Source organism: Rhipicephalus sanguineus, chromosome 6 (genome assembly GCF_013339695.2).
Source record: "Rhipicephalus sanguineus isolate Rsan-2018 chromosome 6, BIME_Rsan_1.4, whole genome shotgun sequence".
Lineage (NCBI taxonomy): Eukaryota > Metazoa > Arthropoda > Arachnida > Ixodida > Ixodidae > Rhipicephalus > Rhipicephalus sanguineus.
Genome location: NC_051181.1, coordinates 116,035,422 through 116,062,986, shown reverse-complemented (window position 1 = coordinate 116,062,986; position 27,565 = coordinate 116,035,422). Strand labels below are relative to the sequence as shown.

Here is a 27,565-nt window from a genome sequence, read left to right as displayed (position 1 = left end):
TTTTTTCTGGTCTGCGGATGTGAAAAGTTTTCCTGTGTCTATGCGTTTTCTCTACCTTATAATAAGAGCAAAAAAGCACGGATGGATGACGAAAGAAAATAGCAGTCAGAAATGAACATCAATAGACAACGACGTCCTAAGGCGCCGATCTTAGAACAACTTTTTTCTTCTTTAGATATTACGGATTCTTAGCGCTCGTTGTACACCTACAAGAACCGTCCCAAAGTAGTAACGTTCTTATTCTTTTTCTTTATGTGCCCGAGTATAGTAGCGCTGAATTTATCACCTGTTCTGCAAAACGCACCACGGCTGTGGCGATGTTAACGTTATCGCGAAGCCCAATAGACAACGGAGTTTGAATAGGCACACAACCCAAGCAAGCGCAATCCCTACACTGAGCACATGAAGAATAGCAAGGCTTTATTTGTATGTCGGTTTGATGGATGAGAGGGCGGCTCAAAGTTTTGAAATACCGTACAGGCGCTATTAAAGACGCCGTAGTGGAGGGCTTTGGATCAATTTTGTCACGGGTTTCGAGATAGGAAGCTTTGCATAGCAATGTCGTCTGTATACGGAAGTAGTTTTATATTAAGGTGGACCCAATATTTAAAAAAAACTGCATACTACAGCAGCGTCCATCATTCAAGTGTACACATTACACGGCTCATCTGTCGGATATACGATCTGCTTTGGAAGCTTGTTTATACAATGTGGAGTCCAGTGGAAATAATATTACACCATACTTGAGGCTTGGTTTCTTTCGCGATATGAATTCACTAGAGAAGTAAAGCTTGATGTCAGACTAGGTGGTGAATCTTGATAACACCGTGAAGAGCGGAAACAGATGCGCAAACATCCTATAGTGTATGTTTAGTTTCACATGTACTTTTTTGTGTGTGTATGCGCTACCGGTTGCATCTTCGTGTGTTCGCACCGTTCACGTTGTCATCACGATGTGAGGCGATGTACTTTAAAAAGTCAAGTAATGCACGGTGATATGGGGCGAGTACACAACAGTTTTCTTTTTAATTCATGCCTACTCTCGAATTGTTGCGTTCTTTCTGTTTCGCTACTATTTGCTTTCTTCTTCTTTTTTTTTTAGAGCCAAGTTCAACAATTTTACGCGTGGTTAACAAGCGACCCGCAAAACCTCTTTAAGCCCTTCAGTAGCCCATAGAGTCGCCTGCAACTGATATTCCCGCAGTTAACAATACGGAAACGCAACGTCATGCCGGGTGACATACGGTAAACTTAGGAAGGTACGATGAAGTAGCCGCTTACCTCTACGGGAATTCGGTGGCGTCCAGCTTCGGCACCTGCGAAGACAAAAGAAAACGGTGTGTGAGCACAAATGTGAGCCAAGATATCTAAAGAAAGCCTATATGATATCGTAACAAGTGCATCTGAATTCATTCTATACTGAAATTCATTCCATTATCGAAAGTGACGGCGGCCGGCGCGCAGGAAACGCTGGCTCTCTGTCACGTAACACCGGAACCATATATATATATATATATATATATATATATATATATATATATATATATATATATATATATATATATATATATATATATATATATATATATATATATATATGAAAAGAGAGAGTTTGATAAAAGCGAACAGCTCAGTGCACCATCGCTCCCTTTATGAGGTACAGCTTAAAAATTGGCCAGCACTTTTGACTGAGCCCAAGACGTGGTCTCTACATATTATCAAACGAGGAAGAAGCAAGGCTCAACTCGGGTAGCAAGCGCGAAGGTTGCATCCAACTTCTCAACAGAAATGGAATGCCGCATTACCCATATTTATCGGTCACTGGTACTTTTCTTGTTCTGTGTTCCTTGTTCTGTCCTTTTGAAATACGATTTGAACCAGCTTTCTCTCGTGGTCGCAGAAACCCGTTTATGTATTTCTCGTTCATTCGTGCAAGTGTGCTTGTAGTGTAATACCGGTGTCCCATGGGCACTTTTGATCGCGATCAGGGCCGATCCGGATCGGGCTTCTTGATCGCGATAACAAGTTGGTTGCTGCTATACGGTACAGCCTAATCCGGATCGAGTTTTGCGCAGACCTCAGCCAAATCGTGATCACAGAGCTAGATCGCGATGCGCAGATCGCGATCGTCTTGATCCCGATTGGGCCTGATCGCGATTAAATGTGAGCGTGTAGCAGCACCTGATCCGGATCGAGCCTAATCCGGATCGGCCCTGATCGCGATCAAAGGTGCCCGTGTGACACCGGCAAAACATTTTCATTAACCCATATATGCCCAGTGTCCTACACATAGGACGCTTCTTTGATACACTCTAACATCGCTATTTCTTTAGCTGATGGCTAGCGCCACCTACAGCAAATCAAGCAGGCCTCATTCTCAACATGTGCAAACCTAGACATTGCTTGCTTTTTATGCTGCAACGTGCCGACCGCTTTCTCCGGGCAAACGCGTGCTTTGTGTGAAAGACACCATGCAGAGGAACAAGTGCACGTGAAATGCCGACCGCTTTCTCCGGACAAACTGGTGCTTTGTATGAAAGACGTCATGGAAAGGAATAAGTGCGATGTCGGTGTGCACGTGAAACGTTTCAGGGCTTACCACAACCGCGCATAGCACCCCTAATACCCAGTGTCCTATATGTATAAGACGGCTTGAAAAACAGTGTTGTGTTTACCTGGCAGTAAATAAAGAACTTGTGCTTTCTTTGGAGAGTAGAAGTACACTTTTTGTGAAAAAACATACTTGTTTTGTAATTTTTGTTTAGTTTGGGCATATATGGTTTAAGATCGGTAGAACAAAAAATTCTCCGTACACCCTCATGCACGGATTAGAGTTACTCAGACATATTCAGCCGTTATCGACGACGTAAACGCATCACACGTCACAAATTTCGGTCCGGTATGCAAATTATACAACGTTCATTTTCGTAGTCACAGAGGGGTAAACAGAAGGTAAATTATCAGGTGTCGCGTGTCTAAAATACGATATAATTATGAGGCACGCCAATGTGATGTCCTTAGGATTAACTTCAATCACATGGGGTTCTTTGACGTGCAGCTTAATCGTTACGGGCGCAAAACGCGGCCGCCATGTCCGGCAACTGAACCCGTACCCTCATATCCTTAGCAGCGCTCCGCTGAGCCACCCCGCGGGGATTATCAAAAATTTCAATCACAAACGTTAACGGTGTATCCTCAAATGACTTTCGCTGCAATATGAGACCCTCCAAAATTACGTTTAAGAAGATGTGACTACCGTAATAATTGTCGGGGTTTAACGTCCCAAAACCACGATATGATTATGAGAAACGACGTAGTGGAGGGCTCCGAAAATTTCGACCACCTGCGGTTATTTAACGTGCACCTAAAATCTAAGTACACGGGCCTCAAGCATTTTTGCCTGCACTGAAAATGCGGTCGCCGTGGCCGCGATTTGATCCCGCGACCTTCGGGTCAGCAGTCGAGCACCATAACCACTAGACCACCGTGGCGGGTTGTGACTACCGTAAAATCCCGAGATATTCCCACCCCAAAAAGATAACCCAACCCTGTTTCTGACACGATTTTCTAGTTTTTGAAAAACACATATATAACCCTCCGCTGACGGTAGCACCGTCTCTTTGGGTGACGAAGTCCTTCGGGTGACGTGGGCAAGCTTCGTTCGGGCGGTGGTATAAATGACGTCAATCTCCAGAAGGCATCGCGACAAGATGTCGCCGACTTCTTTGCCGAGGTCGTCAGCGCGGAAGTTGCCGCCCGCTCCATCATGCGGTGTGGTATATCAACCGCCCTATATAGATGGATCAGAAGACGAGGAGCTCCACGAGCGGCTTGCTTCGGCGGTTTCCCCTTCCGCTGCCCTGCCAACCACGTCGAACATCGGGCGTGAGGAAGTTTCCGACCTTTTGTTTGTCAGTGAGATCGACGGCTCGTTCGACGGTTTTGCCGACGAATGAATTCAGTGATAATAACACAGTGTTCATTCTTTGGCTGCTATACTTCATTTTTCAACCTTTTTATTTTTTTTAACCGCACACCGAAAGTTAGCCCACCTCATATTTTCACTAGGTTTTCTCTCAATTTTAAGTGGGCTATTGCTCTGGATATTACGGCACGGAATTAAAAAAAAAAAACGCCACTATCGCAAATCTCTATTGCTGTCTCTTTCGCTCTATCCGCTACTGTTCATGAACTCGTGTGCATGCTTTCCACCCTTAAGAGTCAAAAACACGTCTACAAAAGAAAAAAAAAAGACAGAAAAGAAATGAAAGAAATAAAGAACGCCGGAACGCTACCCAAGTACTTATGTTGCTAATAGACTGAAAGGAAATAATTTTGCTACAAAAAACTCGACGCATTATTTCTTTCAATCTTTCATTTCTTATGACGCATATGACGCCAGGCTTCGATTTACGGCCCATCGCTCCGGTTTCCGGTCACTCAATGAACGGGTCACGTCGCTGGGTCGCCCATCCTGCAGGGTGACCGCTTTTTCGATGTTCGGCGGGAGGCTTAAGCCGGTGACTAAGAAGGTAAACACGACGACGACGTCGACGTAGGCGTAGTCGCTCGCTATTATGTCGCGAGCCTCGCACGCATCACCAGAGCCCACGACACTGATGACCCTTCGATGACGTTGATTAGCCACGCCGGCGACGCAATACAGCGCACTTGCAAGTGACGGATGCGCGCTCCAACAATGATGGACATCAGCAGAGATGGTTTGACGGCTCGAGCTAGGTTGCGCAACGACTGCAAGCGACGCAGCCTCGCGCTTTCTGTGAAATGTGTAGAGCCGCGTCCCGTGTCCTACAGCACTTTTCCCCGAGTGTGAGCTGCTGGTAACGGTTCGCGAGCTCGGAACAAAATGACAGAGACGCGTTTTGCGTTGTTACTTTCTGTGCAGCAGAGACGCTAAACTGCTACAAAGCATTATGATCATTGTCACGAATATTAACAAATGAATTCGGGGTACTTATATGCAAAGAATGGGGGGGTGGGGGGTTTAGAACATCAGTAAACACCATGGTCACTGCTGTACGCAGCGAAACATAAATTAAAACAAGACAACTTGGTACGATTCAAATATCTGTGTTAGGAATATGTCGTTCTCAAAAGATTCTGCGCACCCTAAAACCTCCAATTTGGACACAACTTTTGCGTTCTGTTGTATACATCCTTGGCATCGTACGCTTGGTTGAGTGCACTCCATAACTTACGCCTCATTGCTTCTAAAACAACCCTGTTAACACTGCATTTTGTAAATACTTTGGTATTTCGTCCACATACAGAAACGCTTCGTAAAGAAGCTTTACACCATATGAGTAATAAAATAAACAAAAGCTACAGAGACAACGCTTCTCAAGCGGTCTTTGCTGTTGGCAGTAAAGAGAGAGAGAGAGAAAAAAATATCTATTTCAATTTCTTAGAATGGAGGTGTCTTGACGAAAGCATGTTTCCTCACGAGCTCGGTTCATTCGACTGGTATCCGTCCGCGATACTCGCTCATTGACATACCTTATCAGCTTCCCGCGGCAACGTCCTGTTGTGGCTTCGGGGCACACAGTGCTCGCATTGGGAGAGTGCAGCGTAAGGCTTGTGTACTCGGATGGCGCAAATAGGTTAACGAGTAAACAAGGGCCCGCCGTAGCCGCTGTGGGAAACGAGTCGCGACCCGGCAGGGCATACACGGCCGTCGATAGGGCCCAGCCCGACCGACCCCGCCGGAGAGAATATATTTCACAATGACTCCCACTCGAAAGTTGATCGGCAAAGCGCGCGCGAGCGGCGGTTGCAAAAGGGAGCGTTTACAGCTCTCGCTTTCAGTTCTCTTCGTCACAAGATGCAGTAGTCGAACAGGGACACGCGCGTACGCGCGCGAACTGAGCCAGGTAAAAAAAAAAAACACTGCCGCATGCAACGCGAAGAGTGCGCAGCCGAGCACGATTCCTGTCAAGACGAACGAGTCTTGGTGCGGTTCGCGTCGAAGCGCTCTCTTCCTTGCTCTGCGGAGTCTGACTTGCCTGACGTTTGCCTCGCCTGTCTGGTGAAGTCGTGACTCCTTTGACTTTCTCTCGCAGAGCGGAGAAGCAAGCGATTGATTTACACTTTCCCGTGTTCTGGGGTAATTTTTTCAAGCTTTCTTTACTTAACATGCATCCCTACATTGTAAATCCTTATACCCCTTCCCATTTCATCCATCTCTCTCCTCCAAAGCTACAGACATACACACACACGCTCGCACAAACACACGCACGCACGCACACTTCATCCTGCATACTTCCTTCTTTCCGCAGTTATGTTTAATCAATCTAGAGTTAAAAAAAACACAGGAGGGCCAACAGGAGGATGGAATAAGAGGGAGAAAGAGATTAGAAAGCATTCTAGGCTTGTTGGTTCATAGCGAACTGGTAGCGTACTGCGCGAGCATGGAGGAGACAAGAAGACAGATTACAAAGCAAGTCTGCAGAGGTAGCGCGTGCGCTAAGTCTGATGCTTTGGCTTTGACGTCAAATATCGTGATGCCTATACCTGATGTGCAAAAGAACAACAACAACGAAAGAAAAAAAAGAAAAAAAAACGAAGGAAGAAAACAACGGGGAATGGAGGCCCGAACAACAATGTTTCTGGGCAGACTGTGAAACGAAGCGAGACGGAGTCAGATGTGGGTCTGTGTATATAGGTGAGTTTGATCCGCTGTAGATTTCACCCCAGCTCGCTGACCGCTCCGAGAATACATGACGTGAGAACACACGCCCACCTCTGAGCATGACCGGGATCACGTGGTATGCGCTGGCGTTTGTTGGCTAAGAAGAAGAAGAAGAAGAAATGATTTTATTGATTCGAAAAAGATAATACATAGGAAAAATAATATACAGAAGGAGGTCCCAAAGCTCTAGGCTGCAGGGGGACCTCCTTCTGTATATTATTTAACGCAGGCAGCTGCCACTTACGGTAGCCCGTTATAGGAATATCGGCATATCGGCGATTGCACGTTGTCACGATTGACGTACTGAGTGGGCCAGTGCATTAGCTACGAACAATCTCTAAACCGCCAACTTTAAAACCGAAGGTTTGCTTAAATTAAGCAACCGACAGCTAAAATTTGTTAGCAATCGTTGCTGCTGTTCAAGAGCATTTACTTTCGCAATTTACTTGTTTTCTTAAGTTATTTCGCCGGAGAGTTTCGCAGGGAATAAAGTGATCTGGAAATGTTGCAGTTGGACAGTGACAGATAGCCATAAGTGTATCAATGTAATCGCTGCCACTGGTTGCATAATCTGCATCGAGTAGAGCCCCCTTTCCAAGTGCGTGGATCATGCACTTATTAGTATCGAACCGAGCCACACCACAGATACTCAGTTAACGCTTTTCTTCTATTAAAAAGCCGAACGTATAATTATGACATTCGAGAGTTTCAGCAGGCGCATAAAATATCGCAGGCTTACGCTATAAGACGAGTAAGCGGAACGAGAACGTCACTCACGGCTCACCATGCCGTACACCGCATACGCTGCCCCGAGCATTGACTTTCGCTAATTTGTTCGTTTTTGTTTTTGGTTTTTCCACGCGCGCTTCGCGTAGCTACGGAAGCCGGCGTACTTCATTTTTTTTTTTTTTTCGAAAGATAAGACGGATTCCTGGCCAATACACCGACCATGCAGTAATAATGTGGGTCGCACCCGCCCTCAACGGCCCGACCATGTCATTGTCCTTCCGTACACGATCCGCTTTACGTCCACGCCGAGACCCCCGCGTCCTAATCGAAGTCGACGATCTTCACGCTTCGTCGCCGGCGGCGCAGACCCGCAGTCGCGCACACCGACCGTCGCAATCCAGAGCGGTGTCACTTGATCGATGCCTAATTAGCGCCGTTCGCCACCGATCGCTTTCGATCTTTCACGTCGCGTGCGTGTCGCACTAGCTAGCGGCGTTCCATCGAGCGTGTGCACCGTTACAAACCACGATGTTGCTGTCACAACGTGGGTCGTCTCGACTTCCTAGCCTTAGCTATACGTATGCCGTGCCAAGCCATGCCACAACTGCCACACTGAGCGATGCTTATCTGTCTCAAACTTTTGTGGCGGTTAGTACACTTCGTCGGCTTCACGCGCGGTGGTCTTGCACAGAATGTCCCCATTCACGTTCGCGACCATCCGCATGGAGACTGCCTGCCTGCCAGCGATCCGCCGTTTCGTAGTCAATTATTCTTCCGATTGGCTTATCGGATTATGCGGATTGGATTCCGACACTGCTTTCTCGGCGATGCCCCCTCCGTCAAGTCACCGTATACTTCAGGAAGTAGCGGGGGATCACCCTGGGTGGAGCTCTTCGACGGCGTGGTTCGGCATTCGCGGCACGATGAGAGACAATTGGAGATCGCCGAGCTCCGCGAACGAAGTGGCGGCGAATTGCGCGACGCGCCGGCGAGCAAGTTGTGAACGGAATATCGCCGTTCTTCCTGCCGAGTTCCGCGCGATACCGAAGTACTACATAGGCATTCCTTTAGAGTTAAACAATGTCGCACCCAAGAGCACACGTAATCACGATGAATTCATCTACGTTAAATTGCGTTCACTTCGAAGATGTTTCACGCGCTTCTTATCTGCATACGAGCGCCAACAGAGTAGCGAACAGCGTATGCGAAGGTGGCCGCAGATAAGAGTCTCGGTAACGGTCGACTTTCAGAGTGACGCAAAGTTTTGAGCGAGTAGGCAGTGCGCATATTGATGTGACCGCACCCCGGACCTCTATGCTAAGAACCTAACGATTGTTTCGTCCGTCGATATACGAGTTGCCTCTTTCCCGTTCCCGACTTCATTAGACTACTAATAGTCACGCTTATACAACCACATCGGTGTAAGCGTGAAGGAAGGTAGTGTCAGCATCACCAATAGAACGAATGCATTAGGCTGACAGGGGAGTGGTTAGTGATGGATCCGCTACCGCAGACACGGCGAAAACACAGTGAAAACCGCGACCTGTTGAAGAAGAGACCAACATTTTCCCAGAGTTCTCGCTGCCGAGATATCAACAAGCTCACTGCGACTGAACTTCAGTGCTATGACGAAAGCAAAGGAAGGAAGGAAGGAATACGAAAGGGAGAAGGCAGGGAGGTTAACCAGACAGCAGTCCGGTTGGCTACCCTACGCCGGGGGAAAGGGAAGGGGAGTGGAAAGATGGGAGAGACAGAGAGAGAGGGGGGAGCGAAAAAAAAGTGGAAACGATCAATAAATGCACTGACACGTATGTGGCGGTGGCACTGTAAAAATAGTCACAAGCGCTCACAAGCGTTCACACAGGCCCGTAGTCCTTAAAAAGCACAAAAGTGCTTTAACTGCCTTGTGGGCCGACGAGCGATGGGGACGGTGCTCCAGAAGCATCTGCACGGAGAGCGGCCGCAAGCGTGTTGAACATGAAATGACCTATATTTGAGAAAGCTCATCGAAGTGCCACGGCGTATGTGCTTAAATCTGTCGCTGATACTAAGATACCTTAAAAAAAAAAACGTCAAAAATTTCTTCTGAGAACTATCTTATGCTGCACTGAATGGTATCGCCCTTTTATTCACAAGTGGCATACCCATATGGTCACATCATGTCCAGGCAGCTTAGCCTGTTTTGGAGAAAATTATAATCAAGATCTGTCGTCATGATAGTTCTTATAAAAGCCCTAATCCGCAGCCTTACGACTCAATCTGGCGTGAAGCGACTGAATAGCACGAGAGTTTCTCGTACTGATCTCCTGGCTCACGCTGCCTCACCTACTTTGATAAGTTCATTTCTTACGAAAGCTGTATGCCTGGTCCAGGCTCTACCTGTCTCAGTAATAGGTCCCACTCATGCGGTCTATATAAAGACGGCCACTGAACCTATTTGGAACCATGCAGGAGACAGTGGCGTGTGCAATGACTTTGTATGCAATGAACTGCCACGCACAGCTGTGAGTACAACCCACAAACAAATTTTAAAACGTTTTATATTAACTTATTTCGAAAGCACCGCTCTTCCGTCATCTTTTCCATAAACATTATGCACAAAAAAGCGAAAACACGCATATCGTAACTGAAAAAAAAAATCATAACTTAACGTCATAATACAACCCGCAAGCGACACTCCCCCCCCCCCTTTCCCTTCCCCGTCGTAGCCGTTTCTTTCTATTTCTCTGGGAACTGACAAAGCACAGTGGCGGCACGATGAATTATTAATTAATCGTGGCCAACCCTTCGTCCTTCAGCAACGACGCACGCGGTTCGGAGAGAATCGAGTGACCGATAAAAAAAGCAATGAACATAAAAAAACAATAACAACAACGTAGAGACAGGTAGACACTTCATGATCGAATTACGCTAGCCACGCGGCGATGCAGGTGGAATACGGCACACGCGGCCAGCTTGATGTCTTCGACGGACGCACTCTTCAATCACTTTCAATAGTCGCCCAATTCTATTTTTTTTTTTCTAAACACTTACGTACAGCTCGTGCCTATACAGCTATAGCAGGCCAGTCTCCTTCTCCCATCCACCCTTCCTCGTAAACTGAACTTGTTCTTTTTCTTACGTACACGTCCTCTCACGACAACGACGGCGAGGGAGCAGCTTCGCTTTCTGCGCGTTTGCGCGGTTTTGATTCTTTTTCACGCCGGCGCCGCCGGCGCTCACGACATCGCCCCGGCACAAGTCGAACGGGCGCCGGCGCCGCCGATGTGGTGGTACGCGTCAGAATGCAGCCTACATTTTAAGGCACAGTCTGCTGCTGCTGCTACCCCGCTAGAGCGGAGTTTTTAAGGGGCCTACTCACGGCGCGCCGATCAGATCACGGTGAAAAGACGGCGCACAGAGAGATGGAGAGAAGAAAAAAAAATACTACGGCGTGCGGAAAAGAAAATAGAGCAGCCGGTGGTTGTTCTTCGTTCCCCGCACACGTGGAGAGTCTTGTCAGGTCGTAACCCTAAAATCTACTCAAAAGTATCATTGTCTGGGTTTGCGAGGCACGTGGCTTTATACAGCCTTACGTGCTTTTGTCATCGCGAATGATATTGAAGCCGGGTAATCAAACGTGGCAGGGAAGACAGATGAAAGAAGGAAAATGAAGGGAGGTTAACGAGATTAAATGCCTGGCTAGCTCCCCTACGCAGGAAGGCGGGGAATAGGTATTCTAAGATTAGAAAAAAAAAATAACAAGAACATAGCGAGAGACAAAGATAGAAACAAAACGTACACACCGTCATCGCTGTTCGCAGCACAGGATGGCACTTTCCAGCACTATGGTCGCTTACGCAAGTTTCTTATTCGTTACGAATTGCAGAGCGCATGCGCAGCCCTCAGAGGCGACGGCTTTATAATTTCGGCATTCTATAATGTGGTGCTGACGTACTGATCCTAACAGGCCTCATCGTACCGTACAGCTGTCGCAGGAACACATGCCACTCGTTACAAACAGGAAAGAATAGCTCTTCATGTATGTGGCAGTATATACACACAAAGTCAACAAGTCTCTGCGACCACAGGTAGACTTGACGTGCTCCTCAACGTGTGGGAGTGATTAGCGTGTTTTCTCTCTTTCCTTCTATCGCTTTTTTACACCGTCTATCCGTTCCCCCAGAACAGGGTAACAAACCTAGCGTGCGCCTGGTTAACCTCCCTGCCTCTGCTTTCTTTTTTCTCTTCTTCGCTTGGTGAATGTCCTACCCGCACTGTTTGTAACTGCTTCTATCAGCAACGTATAAAGTGTCCCGGTAATGCACTGCAGCTTCCGAAGTCGACAGACTTCAGTGTGTGAGCGTAAAGTTATAATATGCACTTCTACGTGATGTGACACGCTTTTCCTTTATACTCGAGAATTTCTTTTTTCATTCCATAACCGTGCTTCTCTTGAGTAAGGTAGCAAACCGGGCGTGCGTCCTATTCAATTTCCATGTCTTTTATTCCCTTCTCTCTCTGTCTCTCTCTAGAAAAAATGACAAAATAACACCTGACAAAAGAACAACAAACTGGGCGGCGGTGTGATCTGTGAGAAGCGGAGCAAAGCCGCAGAAGACGAAAGAAGCCAGCGTGAACACATCTGGCGTCATCTCGCCATCGATGACGTGGATTTTAGCACTGTCTGAACAACTTAACTTAAATGTTTATCCGTAAAGACGGTCCTGCGTTACATTCTGAAGAAGCTAAACGCTGAGGCTAAGACATTTAAACAATACTCTTCTTGCCGAAAATAACTTCTCTTGTTCCAGCACAGAGGCCGACTGAAGATTTCCTTAACTAACTAACTAACTAACTAACTAACTAACTAACTAACTAACTAACTAACTAACTAACTAACTAACTAACTAACTAACTAACTAACTAACTAACTAACTAACTAACTAACTAACTAACTAACTAACTAACTAACTAACTAACTAACTAACTAACTAAGAATTGGATTTCGATATATTGACCGGAGCCATCTAGTATGCTGTATACCAACACGCCCATTCTCGAACTCCAGCTAACAAGATAGCGAAAAGTAAAATGCGGGAGCAAGTTTTGAGGACTGGGACTCTATCAGCACAGGGCGTTGGTGTACGGAACGTGCTAACGCAAAAAAACGGGTCAAGGAATCAACAAAATGTGAAATTTATAGTCCTAGAACGCTACAGGTAGGTTCGCGGAACGATTATGCAAAACTCGATCCTTCAGTTTTGAGCTGTATTATTCATGGTAGATATCGGTGGCGTGGAACGGTGAGCAGCCCCCGTGTTAAGGTGCGTTTCCCAATAGACCCTGCAACTACAAGATATCTTATACACACTTTGGCGCACTCAATTCCTTGCTGTATGTTTTTTTTTCTCTTCTTATATATATATAAATCTGTCCTCAATACACGAAATCAGTGTCAACGTGAGGAACTTTCACGTTGGCTTTCAGCTTGACCATTCCGATTACGCAATTTCGAAGTGTTATGCCTTATGGAATTCCCTCCTTCGGGAAAAAAAGAAAAGATAAACGTTACTTCGACGATCTGTCAAGCAGCACGGCCAGTAGCGCTTCCTTTTCAAATTCTTTTTCTTTTTTCTGCGCCGCAGAAGCCCAGCGTGACATTTCTGCTGGCCCATTCCGCGGAGAACGAAAAGCCATGTATCCGCATAATGTTTACACATGTCAGGAAACCCTCGACAGGCGCTTTTAGCGAAACACGAAGACCGTCGGCATACGCTGCAGGTCCTCCCTACTTCTTCGCAGAAGCCGCTCGAAATCTATGCAGGCACGCGGAGCGCATGAGCGTCGCTGGAACGGGGCTCCCTACTTCGCGTCCGCATGTCCGGGACGGCGCCGACGTGGCCGTACGCCAAAGGCGAAGACATAACGCAAGGTGACCGCGAAGCCGGCCTTTTAACGTCGGCTTGATGCTCAATCGCCGAGCAGAACTCTGCTGCGGAGTTCGCCGAGATTATAGTGGTGAAACGAATGAGACAGACTGCGAGTCAAACTAGGCGAAGAAACGATTGTCCAGTCTGCCTAATGCTGCCGAAAGTTGTTTTCTAGCAGTATTGAAAGTACGAGTAAGTGCAGTCGTCACGGGTGTGATGATTAGGTCAACGCGGACTGTGGTAATGCCTTTTGTATCTGTGCGCAGCACAGATACAAAGTACAAAGTTCATTAATCGTACTTCTCATCAGGACAATTGTTCTCACAGGTGAGCATGCTGTCGGCGTGCCGAAATGCAAAGCTCACTAGGAATCAATAAAAAGAACATCGCTATGTCTATCTCCCGCCCAGTAAGTCACCGTTCAGTGCAGTAACGTTTTTTCTCTCTCTATATTTTTTGACGTGTGTATCAATTTATAACATGTTTCGTCAGGCGGGTGACTCATACGCTGCCTTTCAAGTCGACTACCAGGCCACTATACTTTGTCACGGTAAACCACAGCAGCATCGAGGTCATTGTATGGTCTTTTCGAACGTCTTTTTCGCACACGTCACACCCGGAGGGGTATACAGTCTCCAAAGGCGAAGCTATAGGCGCGGTCTGTTCATTGACACACGCCACTTGGACGGCCTACTAAAGATTGGCGTGTAATTGGTTCAAGGGAAAAATCGGAATCGTTTTTATGCTCTGAAAAAAACTGCGCCAGCGCTTTGGTCACGAGTCAAGCGCGCGCGCTGCACAGCGTGATCATGGAAGCGAGGGACGCGGTCATGCGAGAAAATACAGGGCCGTTAGCGAAGTACGGAAGAAAGCATACAAACAAACATACAAGCAAAATGAAGATCAGTGCGCAATCAATACACGCCATGACTGTAAGCTGGGTTACATTATTATGACGCCTGAGGCACCCTATCGCGACAGCGGCTCTTTGGTGCGGTTCTCGTTTTGGTTTCTGCATTATCCTGCGTTCAGGCGCTGTCCTTGAGTGTCGCAAGTCGGTACATGGGGCTAACGTAGGAGTCACTCGACAGGTGTATTTCGTGATCTGCGGTGCATAGATGTGGGGACGATAAGTGGATAATTCGAGCAAATCGTGACCGTAACTCTCACACAGCGCCTTATCTGTGGTTTACAACGCATTGCTTTTTCATCGGTTAATTTTTATTATAGTGTGGCGCAGTGCGGCCGACACGAATTTTGCTCGGTTGATTTATGGGGTTTAACGTCCCAAAGCAAGTCAAGCTATGATGGACGCCGTATAGTGAAAAAGCTCAGGGTAGTTTATACCTCCTGGGGTTCTTTAACGTACACTGAAATCGCGTAGTACAGAGGCCTCTAGCATTCGTCTCAACAGAAATGCGACAGCCGTGGCCAGGATCGAACCCGCGTCTTCTCGGTCAGCAGTCGAGCTCCGCAACCACTATAGGCCACCGCGGCGGCCCTCTGATACAAATTTAAGGTTTTCAGGAGCCGGATGATTTGTGTTCCTGGTAGCTTTGATTCTAGCCGCGACTGTTGTGAACGTCAGGCCAAAACGTCCACTTGAGGCCTCGCGCTTACAAATTCTCTCTAGATTCGGTAACGCTTATACCTAAATAGGCATCACCCTCAACATTATGCGTGTATGTAAATATTATGGTAAGAGTCACTATTGAGTGGCTGTCAAGATGTTCATCTGACGCCTCTACAGGACACGAACTGCATTCAGCAACCTGGGATGCAATATAGTTTCCAGCTATTACAGAAACCACGGACACCACTATCTTTCTTTTTCTTGTTTTACAAATAAATGCTAGTTCTCTTTATTTGTGATGCGTAGATAAACTTACATTTGAGATGGCTGTATGCATTTTGATTTGCTATTTGGTGTCTCTGCGGTTGGAACCGAAAACAGTACAAGTTGGCGGGCGCTTCCTGTTGAGTACCAGGCGTTATGCATGGAAAAAGGCGTAATGCGAGAAGATACAGGATATGCTCTGTTGCCTCGTGTTCCAGTTATGTTCCAGTTATCGCCGGCCGCTGATAGCTCACACTTCCAAACCAATCCTTAACATCTCATGTCGACTGGTGTGGCTTTCATAGAGACGAATCAGACTCAGATCGATCGTTCTGGTTTGCGAGGCACGCCTGTTACCCTTTAACGACTGCTTCTCAGTTTTCACAATGCCAAACGCACGCAGACAAACTACGCACGGAAGCTTTGCACGCTCGCAACCACGCCTACTTCTCCTTATCGCACAGACGTTAGACCCATAGATGTGTTGCCTAGTTAACAAATGAGGTGCGAAGAACTCGAGTGGCCAAGCGCGCCGTTATTCAAGGCGATTCGATCACGACGAGCTCGGGAACAAGCCCGTTGCAGTGCACAGCCGATAGCGAAGGCGAGGACGGTCGTTGAGGACACAGGGGCAATTCATTTCGTTCGCTTCGATCTCGTGTTTCCCTGTCAGGAATCGGATCACCCCCTTAGGGTGGGGATCGCGCGCGATGCCTATTCGAGTCACACGGCGAATGAAGCGGGCACGCGCGAGCCTTGGTTTTATGTAGTTCAAGGCAGCCTTTTTTCTATTTGTCCGTCGCGCTATGACTTTCAAGACAGAGGTCTATAGACTATACCTGCGTATGTTTGTGTATACCGCAAGGCGAGGGAGAGTTTTCAACCAGAGGCGGTGACCTGGTTCGATTCGGGTTCCTAATGAATGTCTCGTCAGCCACGCCGCGAGCTCTGTTTTCGAAACCAATCGACAGTTGCTAATTTCGATACGGGGTTGTTTGTTATTACTGCGCGTCCTTGAACGTGCTGACAGAGGCAAGGGCGCGCCCTGACTGGGCCACGGTGAACAGGATATAGTCTAATGGTCTTCATTTCGTCTGCGATATTTTTAATGACCTCAAGTACAGAAGCCGCTTATTGACGGGGTTCAATCAGCGCGTGGACTTCGTACGAAACGCACACTTCGATGCTTACGTGAAAGAAATGCACCGTACCGTGGCGTTCGCGATTAGTTCCGGCTAGTGTGCCTCGATGTGTGAACGCGCAACAAAACGCGCATCAAGGCACCCTAGTTCCGGCAACGGGCCGTTGCGCGCGTTGCCGGAGCCAATCGCAGAGGCCACGACCGTACAGTGCAAGAAAAGTGGCGGCAGGAATCACTGAGGACCTTATTGATTCCCTGCGCCTGACGTAGCCTAGTGTGCCTCGATGTGTGCGCCGCGCAAGAAAACGCGCATCAAGGCACCCTAACGTAGCCTGATGCAGGGCGCCTCAATGCCAGCGTTCCTTCGAACCGAAGGGACGCTGCCATCGAGGTGCCCTAGCCTGATTTCTAGGGACCTTAGCCTGATGTAGCTTTAAGAGACGTCTCGTGGAGGTTACAAGGTTAATAGACAGATTTAGTTGGGCGTCCGTAGCAGGTCTGTGGACGCAGCCTGCCAGCCATTTCCTATGGCAGGCAGCGTCCGTAAAGCTGTTGCGGACGCTCAACTAAATCTGTTCAATTATGCCACCGAAACGCACGTTGGGCGTCAAATTTTCGCAAAGTTAGCGATCTGTGGCGTCATGATGACGTCATATTGTGACGTCATCACGTGATAATGATTTTTCGCATCACTCGTGCTGTGCCCGGCGCCGCGGGACTCCGACGCCGACGGTCAGTTTGCGAGTTTGATGAGGCGTCTAAGGCTTTAGCCTTAATATATTCACACTCTGAGTTTTGATTTCGTCGCTTGACAGCTTATGTTTGGCAGGTATGTCTGTGGCTTATGTCTATGTTTGGATTTAATAAAGGCAGTAAATAAATAAATAAATAAATAAATAAATAAATAAATAAATAAATAAATAAATAAATAGATAAATAAATAAATAAATAAATAAAGACAATGGGGGTATGGGTTCAAACGCAGTACCGCCAAGAAAATTTACTTGGTTTATATACTTATTATTATTTTTTTGTAGCGATGATCGTATTACGTAAAGGACGGCGAATGTTCTCGCTGAGTCTGCAAAAAAAGATGGTTACGCATTTAAAATTGTCTGGACAATGGCTAAATACTCTTACCTTTAAGAGGAAAAAATTGAATCACTGAAAACAACACAGAGCAAAACGAACTTCTTTAGAGATTATTTTGTAAAATACAGAAGATGCAGGAACTGCACCAAATAGAGCTTGCTATTTAAAGATGTCAAACTCTCGCGTAAGTTATTTTGGCATCAGCCCGTACAGGTCGGATTTAATGTACATGTTTATAACTTCCTCTGCCCCTTCGACGTGTGTTCGAGTTTTTAGTCGTGTACGGAATTTTCACTGCTTTTAAAGTAAGGGTGTAACCAAGACAAAACCTGCCCCTTTAAAGGTGATGAATTTTTTTACGCTGCCTAACTAACCGATAGGTCTTTGTGCATTGTATAGAGTTTCCTTCCTTCATTTGTTCACGCCAAGCAACTACGATTACGCCGAATTCTCTCTTGGTGAGACAGGGATAGTAGAGGGCGGAGCATACACATCTTCTTATACTCATAGCTTTAACGCGGGATAGAGAAGGAACAGAGACGGCGCACTGCTCTCCCATAGTGGTACACAAATTGTGTTCTAAATCGTACACCACTTGTTCTAAACACAGAACAGAAACATGTCTGCTGTTTCTATCAGAGAGTTAGCGGTGTGTATAGGCTGTTCAAGCCAATGCTTGTTGCAAACGAAACCACTTAATGCCACAGCACCGCTTCTGACAGCCAGATTGTTCTTCCGTGGGGTAAAACCTTGTTCTTATTTAATACATTTAATGCTCCCAAGCTATCCACACGATTACACGCTCAGAAACATCCCAATAAAGTGGACGGGGAACGGTCGCCGCCGTTGCTCAATTGGTCACGTTATCCAGAGGTTGTAGGTTCGGTCCCTATATACTGGCGGCAAGTTGTTTCTTCGGCTACCTTCGCCCAGTTTATTTCCATTCCACTTGTGTCATCCTTACTACACTAAAGTTAAAGGCTGCAAGTAATTACCCTAATGCCTTCCTATACTCCATTGTCGGTTGACTTTACTACGCTTTTACCATGTGTTTTGTATAAGCAATGTGTTTGTAGGTATTTTCGAAACGTTGTAGAGTTAGTCGATCTGGCTGGTCACTTTCCTGGACCAAAGTGTTTGTCAGGAGGACGCTTGCTAATTCGAAAGAAAGAAAGAAAGAAAGAAGGAAAGAAAGAAAGAAAGAAAGAAAGAAAGAAAGAAAGAAAGAAAGAAAGAAAGAAAGAAAGAAAGAAAGAAAGAAAGAAAGAAAGAAAGAAAGAAAGAAAGAAAGAAAGAAAGAAAGAAAGAAAGAAAGAAAGCATGTGACAATTTCCTTGAAAGCTGCGCCGTAGGCATCTCGCATGTGCGACAAGCAGCGCTGCCGACGCAAAAGCCAATCATCGGAACCTCTTTCCACGAAACTCAACATAATCCGCACCCGTTAGCGTGCTCGCATATGGACTGTCACGCGTCAGCAAACGTCGTTCAAGGTTACACACAATCAGCTCCCTGTTTTTCCGAGAACTTAGGCCTAATTACGAACCTTGTCCTGCAATTGCTGCTCGAGAACCAGATAGAGAGATAACAACGATAGGAAGTAGGAAGACGCATTAGCTTTCCCTCTCGGCCGCCTTTCACTTGTCGCATTTAGTTGATCCATGCTTTCATGACGTGGGATGTCGAAGCGTTCAATCATCGGCCCACACGGTGAAAGACAAGCGAGCAATATGCGTTCAGAGGGTGTGGGTTTGACTACCGGTCACAAGTGGAGCATGGACACTTGCAGAAAAAAAAACATGCAAAGAAAAAAAAACTGCTCCAAGGCAAATGTCATAGGCTGAAGTAGATCAAAAGAACTTGTTGTTGGGCTAGTTGGTAGATCATTTTCAAAACTTGATTAGAGCGCAACCACACGACACATTCACACACCCACACACCCAGACATCAACCACGCACAGCGCTGTGCGTGGTTGATGTCTGGGTGTGTGGGTGTGTGAATGTGTCGTGTGGTTGCGCTCTAATCAAGTTTTGAAAATGAAGTAGATCAAAGTAGAGCAATGACAAAAAAAAGTGGGAGAAAAAATGGCGCACAGCCACGGTAATTGACCACCTGTGTGCGACGCCAGGTCAGTAACCGCAAACCTATTAGACCACCCACGCGCTCATACACTCCTTCGGATACGTTGATTAAAGGAACCCAATCAAGAGTCGAATGAGTGGAATCTTCTTTTTTTCTTCGTTGCCGCCAATGTCAAATTGCTCACCAAAAGCGCGCTCACTTTGGTGCGACGGTCAGATAAGCAATCTCAAGTGAGATCGTCGTATAACTCAGGCGACACGCTCTTAGCCCTTTGGCCATTGAACAAGGACGCCGGAATATACAGCAATCAAGTTACCCATACAATATAGCCACCATGGTGACTCAGTACCTGGAGTTACTGCTGAGTTTGAGTACGCGGGCCCGACCAGGCTGCACTTAGCGCGCGCTTTAGTATATATAGGTATACAGAAAATGGGAGTGACAGCTTTTGGGTTGCTCTTCACGCTTCCGAGCGCAAAAGCTAGCCCCCATATATGTATTACATATTATTACATATACGTGCGACATACTACTTGTTATACATTGTGAACACGCTTATGATAATATAGGTGATGCTATGAAATAATGCTCGAAAGTGAGAAATGTACATGATACATTCCCTTTTTGAGAATAGGCGCCAATACCAACAATCCCTCTGAAACTGCTGACGAACGAACACGGACATTTAGGCGTCATGACTAAAAGAAAAAAAATCCGAATTCCGTTGTATTTATCCCATAAATCTGGACATATGGGGGCATTTTTGTGTTGTCGGAGGCAAGCTGACAACGCGTGGTTCAGCGATCTAGTTTCTTGAAGCACTGGGTCATACGGAAGCGTGCATGTGATCATGAAAGCATTGTTAAGTCGAGTAATATGTCTGACAACCTGATACTATACTGCTATAGACCTATGTGCGCTATATACGCCATAAACTGTAGACACAAATAGTCATCAGCGAAAGCCGAATGATATCTGGCAATGCTCATTAAGCCTCTCAAAGAAAGACAGAAAGGTCGCCAGCGGAACCAATACCACAGAATAAATAGTTTACTTTAAAATAATTAAGCTTGTTTTAGAAGCTGTTACTTAGTGCTTACGGAAGCGCGTACGTCATAAGTTTCTTGGTCAGAGTTTTTGTGCAGTATTCGGCAGAAGATCCCCGCGACCGTCAAGAGGCACCATACAGGTATATAACTACTTTCGTCTTCACGTACGATTAGAAGCCTACCGTGTGCACTCTACTTCTATAGTCAGACTGCGCGTCGTGTACCTCTCATGACTACGCCGCTCTTTTTCAGCAACCTACAGTGCCTACCCAAGGAAAAGGAGAATGATTACAATAGGCGACGTTTTGAAACATCAAACTCATTTTATTCCCATAGAGGCGTGAAATCCCGGAAAGGCCATTTAGATCCCACATTCTTGTATGCACTTAAAACCACGGCTTGCGGAACTGTATACGTCCAAATTACAGCGTGAAACCAACGCGCGCACCCGACCCACATACTTGCGAAGTCTAATGCGCAAAGCAAACATTACAGGATGCACGCTTTCTTAGCTCGTTAACACACATTACACGCTTTCATCTGAAAGCTCGCCAAGCACTACTGGAACAATAACACACCCAAACGTTGCCGGCATTTATGTATGGCGCCGCGAAAACATGTAGTATCTCATGTAGCGGTGCTCTTAGTTCCGGTAGCCGCGGGCGCAATTGCCTTTCTGACCCTGCTTAACAATAATTTACCGCTGTGATTAAAGGAGGCGGGCGACCTGTCTTTCCAAAGCAAGACAATGCCTCTCTTCAGATGTACACGCAGCTGGCTCCAACGTGTGAAGAAACGCATGGCTGTGAAACAGGCTAGGTATACTTGTACATATGTGAGAGACGCCTTAGTATATATAAAACCTCGAGAAATGTCGGCATGCAGAAGGGCTTCTTGTATACCTTTGAGGACAAGAACACTGCCGTAAGGGCTTCCTACAAAAATTACTATAGAGTGAATTCTTGACCTGCGATCGTTCAGCTATACAACCTTAAAATCACATACTTCAAACGAATACTTTGACCTGTAAAGAAGAGGTCACTTCATTGCAAAGGTCGCACACCGTTAAAGAGGCGTTCGTTTTATACCGATGTGATGGTGGACAAGCGGGCGTGCTGGTATCGGATCATGAGATCATGTTGTTGATCGGATCATGCAATACCAATCGGCGCCCTGTGTGTGTGGGTCTCTCTCTCTTGTCCGTCGTTGTCTTCGCGCCTTTTACATCGGATCATTTTATACCGACGTTCAGCTGCACATTTCGGAGACAAGGTTGATTTCAATATACATTTGCGCTTGTGGCACTTCGGAGGTTCCTGTGTAGCATTGGTTTATTACGCTTTATGTTTATAAATTTTCAAGCAGTCATGCACAGGGGGGGGGGGGGGCGCCCTCTCTTAATCACCTCAGGGTAGGCGCAAAGTCTGCCCCATGCCGTTACTCATTCGGACCTACCCCGTCATTACTGAAAGCGCAGGGTTACGGCCACGCAGGTTTTTGACGATAACGGCGGCCGAAGACACCTCGTGTTGAGTCCACAGAACAGTTTGCTTCCTATCTTTACGCCCGGAAAGCCATGGCCCATAGGCAAGCCATCGTGAGAAGCATCCCATCGCTTCATTTTCATTGTTTTCATCCACTGCAAAGCATGTTGTGTTTTGGACAATACCAACAAGGGGGGGGGGGAGTGGTAATGAAAACATTGACCCCCCCCCCCCACCCTGCGGACGCCTACGGCCCCCGCATAAACACAAGCCACATGTAAGAGTTCAATATTCGTAGAAAACCATCCACCTCGCAAGATAGACGGCGACGTGTTTCGCGATGCGGATCCTAAATGTGCCATGGGATGGGGGGAGGGGGGGGGGAGAGGGCGGGGGACAGTCGCTCGGCGTCGTATATGCATCACTGTCTGCCGCAGTGTCTCGCGGCTATACGAAACGCAAGAACATTCAGCGGTATAGCTATAAGCCGAGATTTCGCCACGACCGCCGGGTTTATTTGCCTTTGGCTTAGCCGTTCGTTGCGCGAGCTATACAGCGCGCGTTGCACGTTGTGAGAATACGTAAATGATCCAAGAGCAGCGCCGCTGTTGTGTCGAGCGTATGCGCAATGCCCCGGTTCTCCTTCCTTACTTTGTTTGCGTGACTGTTTGACGGTTTCTCTAACGTAACACACGCCGCATGTATAACTATACCCCGGCGGCTCGCAGCGCTATAAAGCTCCGCGGTACTGAATACACGAGTGGTTTTTTATTCCTTACTATTTCCTAGTTTCGGTCTGAGACGGTTGAAACGAATCTTTGTATTGGTTACCGTTACACAGGCTGTTCTTTCAGACCGAATCGTAACAAAGCTGCCAGTTCTCTGACGGGGTCTTTGAATTCCTCCACGCGATTTGCGTAATAATGTTCACTTAAAAGAAACCTGCAAAAGGGCCCCGCTCACGCGTTCGTGATAGCCAAATAACACTGTTTTTTTTTTCTTGTTGCAATGTAGTCGGTTGGTGGCTTTGCGTTGGTTGAAACGTATTCACTGCAGGTGTTTTGATCGAGTTTTCCCAATCACGTTGATTGTACTGAAACGAATTCACACGCATCGGAACCAAACGTGCTTGAAGCACGTTGCCGTGTACAAAAGCACGGCTGGTGAACGTGGGGCGCGTTTCAATCAAGCGGACTTTAAGGCAAACACGTGCCTGATCCTCTTTTTGTTGGCTTTTCAACACTCTTGACACCGTTTCTACACAAACAACGTATTCATGTGAACGCCACACTATAATTTGACGGGTGTTCATTGTAACCTTCCGCAACGCCTTTCACATACTACATAATATAGGCGCTAGGCTGGTCAACTATAACAACAGCACAAATACTAGATTCTAAAGAACATTCGGTAATAGTTCGCGTGACGATACGAAACAATTTAAATTATTTGTCTCTTTTTATTTCACCTTCATCAAATGTGTTTTCAGACATAGAAACGTAAAAAGTTCTATAAGCGGGACGCGTCGGGCAAGTGAGTGTAAATGTTTCTGATACACATTACGCGTAAAGGTTTTCTTCCATAAATTTGCGTTTTGATATGACCAGTGATCAAAATAATTGTCAGAAAACTGCATATGCCCGCCATGATCTCTGTAGGATGATGAGGCGAGGTTTCGGTCACAAGAAACACCATCGTGGTTTGGAAACGTCAGTCATACCATCAATATTTAGACACTGCTGAATAACGTTCATGGCATTCTAAACAAGAATATAGGTGCAACAATGTTTTATGTTTATTTGATCGCTATGTGAAGTTGCAATTGTATCACCCTGACTTCACGCATGTTTCAGGCAGTGGCTCATGCACAAGCTCACTTCAATAATCATCTTATGAGTGATAACAGATGTCTCCAGATATCTTTTTAGCTGTTCTGCACAGGCCCTCGAACGCGAAGGTAGCACATAAATCAAGCTCTACGACCGGACGGTGTCACTGCACCTTTTACAGCCCTAATAACTCAGTTTGCAAGCCGTGCCAACGTCATTTCCTGTCAGTTTTATTTTCATCTTTCCTTCTTAATGTTTACTTATTACACATTATGCAGCACAATTCGCTGTACCCGGGTTAGCTATAATCGGGTTTCACTGGATCCGGCCGCTTCCCGCTCGCTAAGCAAACTACAGAAGCCAGCTCCTTTGATTTCACACGTGTGCGTTCAGCCCCATAGTCCTCAGAGCGCATACAACGGCCCATGCACCGTCGCAAGACGACGCTGCGCCCTGTCAGGGCAAACTTTCACGGGTACCGAAAGAGCGACGTTCGCGGAACAACAGCGCTCGGTTCTCGTCGTTCAGCAGGTCAATATGCACAACGGTTGCCCACCATGGCAGCCTTAGTTCTAAGCCAAAGGCTGCTCGCTGTCTCTGCCGATAGGTCTCTCACATCTACTGGAGCGTGGAAATCAGTCCCTATATCAGAAGAAGGTGACCCTGCTTCCCACTGTCCACGAAAAAGAGCTCTCAGCTTCGTGGCCACTGTCCCCCCAGGGAACTGGGCAGCGCTTGATCGATGCCAGGCTATCCGGACACCGTGTGAACTTTTTTTTTGTTTTGTCCCAGCGGTCACTAGGGCGTAGCCCTCGGCCCTTCTTGCCACACTTGTTGATGATATTTACTTTCTTCTCTTTCTGAGGGCCAGCTACCCGCGGCACGCAACACAAACACGAAGACACACTAGGTACACGCCTGACTTTACGAGAATGTGGTCAGCGCAATAATACGTCCATGCACGGTAAGCAGGGCCGCGCAACAAAGCCCGTGCAAAGCAGCTCAGTTCGCAAAGGTCGATAGCTGGGCAATGTTGTGCAAGCCTTGTGTAGCCTCCAGTCACGTCGAATTGGGGGAAGTGTCGTGAATGAGAAGAATCAAGGAAGGGGATCGGTGTAGAAAGAGCGCTGTAGGCGACAGCGCGGCTGTGTGGCCGGCCTGTAGTCTATAGAGACGGGTATAATTGCAGCGTGTGCCGCCGTAGAACAAAACAGTGTCTGGTGAAAGAACGTGGTTGAGAAAGGGTACTATGAAGGTGTTGGTTGGGGTGAGCGCAGCGGGTTTCGAGACATGTGGCGCGTAGTTAAGTGTAGCATGACCTGCTGTGAGAAAAAAGAAATAGATCGAGTGGGGAACGTGTCGAGGCGAAAGGCGGTGGCTTTGCAAATCAGCACATGCCCGCGGGATGTACTACAGAGTGAAGCCGGTAAACAGGACCGCTCATTTTGACAGCGTGGTGTGAAGAGGAACGACACACACGCCAAGTCTTTGGCGAGCGGAATTATGGGAGAAGAGAAAGAGGGAAGATGGCGGCTTTCGGAGGGTGAGCGTGAATACACGGCGCGTACGCCGCCCTAATTGCCGCGATCGCATGAACGCGGCCGTCGCTGTATACGTCTCCGCCCCGCCGGATACCTCTTAGCGGGATTTCAATGGGGAGCAGTTTAAGAGCAGTAGCACGGCTCCTTTGTGCGGTGGCGGCGGCGGCGGTGCAGTGGCGGCTCTTTGATTGTTGTCGGCGGGAAGAAGGAGGTGAATACCGGTGGCTGCTTGCATGAGCTGACGGCCGCTGATTTTCACGGCACGCGGTTAGTCAGTGAAATGCAGGGTCGGAGGCGTTGATCACTCTGCAGTGATGGCGGACGAATGATTGTATGCAGAGGAGTACGCCAACTTTCGATAAGGTAAAATGATTAGGTTTCATTAGTGCTTACTCTTAGATCCAATTCTATCGGTGTCGACTAAGTTCTTGCGTTCTCTCCTTCGTAGATTTTTACCTAGACTAGTTCTAACCTCTTTTCCATATACGACACTGATCATCTTTAGGTTGGGTGGCGAGAGGAGAAGCTTGAGAAACGTCGCCATGTAGCAGGTGTATGCTGAGGCAAATACTTCCCTCTACCATGCACGAGTTAACCAACGAACTCAAAAGCTTATCCGCTACGATTTAAATACTTCCATGGCTTCGCATAGTCCCCGAGTGTCCATACTCAACTTCTCATCAATATCGGTATATTCTGACGGCACCACAGTCCCTCCAGTGTCAGAAGAGCTGCCACTTAGGGTACAGTTATGCCAAGAATTGTCAGTTGTTCTTATGATGACCATATTCCCTCATGATCACAGAGCAGGCCTGTCACTGGCCTCCTCATGACAGCTGACTGCAGCCCGCACCGAGCTGGACGCAGCTACAGGTGCATTACATGAGAGAGGAAGAGAGAGACGGAGAGACACTTCAACTCTTCAATATATAGCTACTGCAAAGGTTTACCTGGCGGCAGACCAAGTAGAAGAGTAGGTCTGAAAATTAATATGCATAAAACTAAAGTAATATAGAACAATCTTGGCAGAGAACAGCGCTTTGCGATAGGGGGCGAGACACTGGAAGTTGTAAAGGAGTACGTCTACTTAGGAGAGGTAGTAACCGCGGAGCCGAACCATGAGAGTGAAATAACTAGAAGAATAAGGATGGGATGGGGCTCATTCGGCAAGCATTGTCAAATCATGAATGGTAGTCTACCACTATTCCTCAAGAGGAAGGTATATAACAGCTGCATCTTACCGGTACTCACCTAAGGAGCAGAAACCTGGAGACTCACAAAGAGGGTTCAACCTAAATTGAGGACGACACAGCGAGCGATGGAAAGGAAAATGATAGGTGTAACCTTAAGAGACAGGAAGAGAGCAGAGTGGGTCAGGGAACAAACGGGGGTTAAGGACATCATAGTTGAAATCAAGAAGAAATGGATATGGGCCGGGCACGTAGCACGTCGGCAGGATAACCGGTGGTCATTAAGGGTAACTGACTGGATTCCAAGAGATGGCAAACGCGTGAGGGGGAGACAGAAAATTAGGTGGGTAGATAAGATTAAGAAGTTTGCCGGTAGAACGTGGCAGCAGAAAGCACAGGACCGGGTTGATTGGCGGAACATGGGAGAGGCCTTTGCCCTGCAGTGGGCGTAGACAGGCTGATGATGATGATGATGATGATGATGATGATGACACCAAGCATTTTATACTCCACTGGCATTTAACGAAAACGTCGGCTCTTGGGCCTGTTGGGCAGGTGTACAACAGTATATACTGCTGAGCTTACGCAGTGCTTCTAATTGGCAGCTACGTGGTTTCATAACAGACCACATGGGATTAATGCGAGGCACAAGATACTCTCGCTGGAAAACGCCGTACAACGCAGGGATCCCAAAAGCAAGGCACTTCCACTCCAGACAGCGTTTTCGGAACTTCTACTACACCGGCTCGCACCACCGTCATTTTCTCTTTCATGACGTCTTGAGCGCCAACTCTACGGGCGCCTACGATCCCCGTCTGCACGAACAAGCAACACGAAATTTCGTTACGTGACACGTGAACGACTGTATAGACCCAATAAGCGTTTCGGGCCCGCCTGCTGCATCATATTGCAGGCGCGGTTTCCCTCGAACTAAGCGCACGGCTGCTCATGCATCCGGCTGCCACGCGGGCT

The 27,565-nt window shown here is 47.2% G+C and overlaps 1 protein-coding gene across 1 annotated transcript in view; it reads right to left on the bottom strand.

The window, feature by feature from the left end:
• Window positions 1–27,565, bottom strand: part of LOC119396240 (uncharacterized) — a 170,067-nt gene that overhangs the window by 80,572 nt on the left and 61,930 nt on the right. Inside the window, exon 2 of the mRNA XM_037663364.2 lies at window positions 1,282–1,316. Within this exon, the coding sequence (XP_037519292.1) occupies window positions 1,282–1,316 (35 nt within the window). The remainder of the gene's footprint in view (window positions 1–1,281; window positions 1,317–27,565) is intronic.